The sequence below is a fragment of the Bidens hawaiensis genome, unplaced genomic scaffold, assembly GCF_021521415.1.
Source record: "Bidens hawaiensis isolate Kalapana, Puna unplaced genomic scaffold, B.hawaiensis_p1.1 tig00045930_1, whole genome shotgun sequence".
In the NCBI taxonomy this organism is placed as follows: domain Eukaryota; kingdom Viridiplantae; phylum Streptophyta; class Magnoliopsida; order Asterales; family Asteraceae; genus Bidens; species Bidens hawaiensis.
The window spans coordinates 3,593-8,518 of NW_027498166.1; the positions used below are offsets into that span (position 1 = coordinate 3,593).

The following is a 4,926-nucleotide window of genomic DNA, read 5'->3' on the forward strand; positions in this document are numbered from 1 at the left end:
CTATGCTCCTTTCTTTTATAAATTATTAACCAAATGTTTAACACACGGCAACTTAACAAAACCTTCTTTATTTAATATTAGAATATTTAGGATGTTACAATTTGTAAATGAGTTAATATGTTTTTGGATTATTTTCACATTATACCCGGCTAGTTTGGAGCTCGATTAAATAAAGACTTTAATAATCGTACAAAATCGATGATAATATATTACTGATAAACAAAAAATAAGAATAAATTGAAACGACAAAATGTGTCGGTTTGACAAATATAAATACCAAAAACTTAACATGCATGGAACAAAAGTCGGGATATACACACACACAAACACACACACGCAATGGAAATATATAAATTTAAATATAACAAAACCGAAATTTTAAAATGGGTCAGATTTTCGGTTTGAAAAGTAATGAATGCTACAAATATAATATGGTTATTTATTTTAGGATATGTCATATCAACGAATTGAGAGGCTGGCCTGATGGCCAACTGATGTTTGTTAAAGCTTTGAATCGGCCTGGGGCGCGGGTTCGAATCCCCCATGCCCGGGTTTGTTATTGTATTTATTTATTTTTGCCTTTAAATACTATAAAAACTATAATTAATAATAACTAGTATTTAGGGCCCGTGCTTCGCAACGGGATTGTTAAACCGGACAATAAAAAATATGTAAAAACATTAAACAATGAATGCACGTGAATTCAGTCGGTGTCGGGTTACAGAATTAGAGCTAAACTTGTCAATGATAAAATACATAAAGTATCATATGTAGAACCAAAAACCCGGCACGCTAAAGCTGCAAGCTGAAGCGATTTCAATTGGTATCAGTGGTACATGCACTAATTCGTAAACATATATTGATAAGCAAAAAAACTATGTTTTAAGTGTGCGGTATCAAACATCGAAACACTGATAAAACCACATGTGACGACGTGATATTAATAATCATAAAAAAGTTTCAGTCATTTAAAGACGAATTATAAAAAATATGAAAGTAAACTCCTAGACAATCATTTAAGCCATAAATAAAATATGTAAAAACGACACTCATCCAAATTGAAAGGTTCAAAAATATAGTTTTAAAATATTATAATTAGTTAAAAAAATAAAGTAAAATAAACGAAACAAAAACCATTTGATAGTGCAAAAGGAATATAAAAATAACAAGAACAAATACTAATAAACTAAATGTTGAGTAATAAAAAAATAAATGACATTAGTGGTTGTGGTTGTGCTCTTGTACAGAAAATTGAATAGGATTGTGAGAACTAAATCTCCCTTTTAATATATATAATAATAATATTAAAATTAATAATCAAGCTAATGATATTTTAATTACATTTTTTTTCTTAAAACCCTAGCGATCCCAAACCCGTTATGTCTTATTTATATACTCGTTAGATTGTATATATGATGTAAGAGAAATCTGCAATTTGCCTCCCTGGTTTATATCGTCGCTGGATGGGTTAACCCCTGAAAAAGATTTTGCGAACTTTGGCCCCTATGTTTCTCCGGCGGGTTCTTCTGACTCCTGCCGTCAGTTGACTGTTAATGTAGAAGGGTAATTTCGTCATTGAACTATTTATCCCCCCTGATTCAATAAAACCACCGATTTAGGGCTATTTTCTCCATAAACCCAAATATCGGCCAACCGTTCGAACATTGAACCCCTACTTTTTCCGATCACCGTTAAAATCGCACTTCACCTGCACACATCGCAATGCCGACCTCGTATTCTAATAGGCCGGACAGTGAGTATTGTGACCCGTACGACTTATATGGTAAGGTGTTACTGTTTGTTCAAACTTTTTGTTTATTTTCTTGTATGTTGTTAACGGGTTGAATGAACGGTTGTTATAGGTGAAAATTATTCACATGCGTTCACCATAAAACTTTTCCATGGAGGGTATTTCGCTACCGAGGGACAGCGAAGATACGAAGGGGGGGGAAGATCACATACGTCTAGGGCTGTTCATGCACCGAACCGAACCGAACGTGGGCATCCTCATACTTGGTTTGGTTTGAAAGCGAGCCTAACCGAGAGGATTGAATTTAAAGAAACGAGCGAAATCTTTATTCTTAAACTTGGTATGGTTTAGAAACCGGGCGGCTTGGTTCGGTTTGGTTATTGCTTGATTTCGTACAAAGTTTCCAATTTTAAATTTCTTAAACTTCAAAATATCATTAATTCAAGACTTTCAACTCTAAATTGTCTATACTTTCACCATTAAAATGTATAAAACTCATAGTTAACAACAAAACATATATAAAACGAGTAGCTATGGTTTAAATTTGAACTTTGAATTTAACACAAACGAGGGAAATTTTAAAAACTTTAAAAAATAGTATACTTTTATACATTTACATAAAGTTTTATATATAAAACTAGTAAATAAAAAATAATTCGAGCAAAACAAACCAAACCAAACCGAGCGAGGCTTTCCTCGTGCTTGGATTGCTTTTAAACCGAACCGAGCTGAACGACTCACTTCCAAACCGAGCCGAAATCAAACGAGCATTTTTTGAGTAAAATTCGAGCGAACGACGAACGAGCGGCGAGCGACGAGCAGTTTGGACAGCCCTACTTACGTCGATGAAGTTCAAGTTTCTGAATTTTGTAAAAGTTTGTTGGTTGGAATACTCTGTAAGTTACAATATGGTTGTGGTACAGCTTGTTGTTTTCATTACAAACATCCGCGTGTCAGTTTGGATTTGGGTTTAAAGCCATTGATTGAAGATTATCATTTTCAAGATGTTTGTGATATGGTTAGAGGTAGTGATGGTATAGGTAGTCACATTGTTGAGATTTTTACAGAACATGGCAGGACTAGTGGTGCTGAAATTGTGGTATATAATTCTGGATTTGTACCTGGTAGTAAAAGTGTCCATGAAGTGTGTGCTGAAAGTGTCCATGAAGTGTGTACTGAAAGTGTCCATGAAGTAGGTGGTGAAAGTGTTGATGAAGAGAGTGCTGAAAATAGTTCTAGGGAGGAAGATGATGACAGTTATGATAGTGATCGATCAGATGAAAGTGATCCTGAGTATACGGCTGCCTTTCAAACACCCTTGGAGGATGTAGAAGTTGACATGAGGTTGTATAAAGCTATTGTGGATTTTTATGTGGTAGAAGCAGTAGGTGATCATATTAGTGATGATGATGGTTTAAATCCTTGCATTGATACCTATGAGAGCTCTGATGATGAGGGCTTGAGTGTTTTGAATAGTCAGCTAAGAAAGTTCAAGGGGAAGGAAAGGAATAATGATGATGAGTGTCCAATTTTTGTTGGTCAGTTAATACCATTAAAGGAAACATTGAATGAGATGGTTAAGAGTTATGCTCTTCATGGCAGAAGAGATTTTTATATCAAGAAGAATGATCCTTTAAGGTTTAGGGTGATTTGTTTGGGGACCAATCCTAATTTGGTTGCTGGTGAGGGGCCAAATGTGTCAAGTCAGGAAAGTTGAAGGTAAGAAAAAGGGATATGAAACCCTTGGACGATGCACATCTCAAGAAAATCTGTTGAGGATAATTGGTGTGTGAAGGCCATTCCTAAAAAATACGAGTGTCTCAGAAGTAGAACAATTGGTCTGCACACAATGTCTACTATTGCCAAAGAGATTGAGGTTGAGCTACAAACCACCCCCAACTTATCTGCCAAGGAATTAAAGGCCAAATACCAGCATATGCATCAAGTACAACTTTATGAATCCAAGATGCGAAGAGCTAAAACAATAGCCTTGCAAAGGAAGGATGGTGACCACACCAAACAATACACCCACCTCAGATCCTATATTGATGAGCTTCTTAAAGCAAACCCAGGTAGTACCATTAAATTAAATGTTGAACCATGTGCTAACCCTAACCTTAAAACATGGAAATTTAGAAGGATATATGTGTGTTATGCTGCTTTGGTTAAAGGATTTAAATTGCTTGGTAGAGAACTTCTTGGGTTGGATGGTTGTTTTATGAAAGGGAAATACCCCGGACAGATTTTGACTGCTGTCGGGACGGATGGTAACAATTGCTTGTATCCTGTTGCCTTTGCAATAGCGGAAGCCGAATGCACAGACTCATGGAAATGGTTCTTAGATCTCCTTGGAGATGATCTTGACTTGCCTCATCATGCCAATTTTACTTTCATAAGTGACCGACAAAAGGTATGTACACTTAGCATATATTTGAAATAGGCTAACTCATGTACACTAATTATGGTGATTTGACTGTTATAGGGACTTATTCAATCAGTTGAGAGTGTTTTCCCTAGGCCTGAGCATCGGTTTTTTTGTAGACACATCCATGAGAACTTGAGGCAAACCTGGATGGGAGATTTGTATAAAGGCTTGTTTTATAGGGCAGCATTAGCCACTTCTGTTCCCTACTTCAACATGGCAATGGAGGAGATTAAGAAAACAAATCTTGATATGTTTCTCTGGCTTAGTGAGATCCCGGCAGCAAGATGGTCAAGATCACATTTTTCAGGAAGGGCAAAAAGTGATATGTTGCTGAACAACCTTTGTGAATCTTTCAACAGGCAACTTGTTGGAGCAAGAGACAAGCCGATCATTACATGCTTGGAGTATATTAGAGAGTATATGACTATGAGGATTGTGAATGTGAAGAAGATGCAAGCCACTGCAAGGGCCCATTAACACCGCAAGCAACATAAGCATAGGATGAAGTCCAAACAGAAGCAAGCAAATTGACGGTTATGATGGTTGATGAAGTGACTTACCAGGTATGAATATTTGCCTGACTATGATATTACAACCAATCTTTTGTTAATATGCAAATATGTTCATAGGTTAAAAGTCTGAGAAGCCAATGTGTGGTGAATGTGGAGGATAGGACTTGCACATGCAGGAGATGAGACTTAACAGGTATGCCATGCAAACATGCTGTGGCAGCCCTATATGACATGATAGA

General features: G+C 36.3%; 2 protein-coding genes across 2 annotated transcripts; both read left to right on the forward strand.

Annotated features, from left to right (window-relative positions):
* Nucleotides 1-2,599: 2,599 nt before the first annotated feature.
* Nucleotides 2,600-3,467, forward strand: LOC143595988 (uncharacterized). The gene is made up of 2 exons (XM_077074870.1): nt 2,600-2,883; nt 2,947-3,467. Exons 1-2 carry the CDS (start codon nt 2,766-2,768, stop codon nt 3,465-3,467), a joined length of 639 nt encoding a protein of 212 aa, XP_076930985.1. The 5' UTR covers nt 2,600-2,765.
* A 132-nt stretch (nt 3,468-3,599) lies between these two features.
* LOC143595986 (uncharacterized) lies at nt 3,600-4,652 on the forward strand. Its single transcript, XM_077074868.1, has 2 exons — nt 3,600-4,160; nt 4,233-4,652. The coding sequence occupies exons 1-2, from the start codon at nt 3,600-3,602 to the stop codon at nt 4,650-4,652; spliced, it is 981 nt and encodes a 326-aa protein (XP_076930983.1).
* The last annotated feature ends 274 nt before the right edge of the window (nt 4,653-4,926 follow it).

What these genes read in the sequence shown, in the direction of transcription:
- LOC143595988 (XM_077074870.1), top strand. Translation starts at nt 2,766, where the DNA reads ATGGTTAGAGGTAGTGATGGTATAGGTAGTCACATTGTTGAGATTTTT. An exon ending in ATTTGTACCTGGTAGTAAAA is followed by an intron (nt 2,884 to 2,946) that starts GTGTCCATGAAG and finishes TCCATGAAGTAG; the next exon opens with GTGGTGAAAGTGTTGATGAA.
- LOC143595986 (XM_077074868.1), top strand. Translation starts at nt 3,600, where the DNA reads ATGTCTACTATTGCCAAAGAGATTGAGGTTGAGCTACAAACCACCCCC. An exon ending in TCATAAGTGACCGACAAAAG is followed by an intron (nt 4,161 to 4,232) that starts GTATGTACACTT and finishes TGACTGTTATAG; the next exon opens with GGACTTATTCAATCAGTTGA.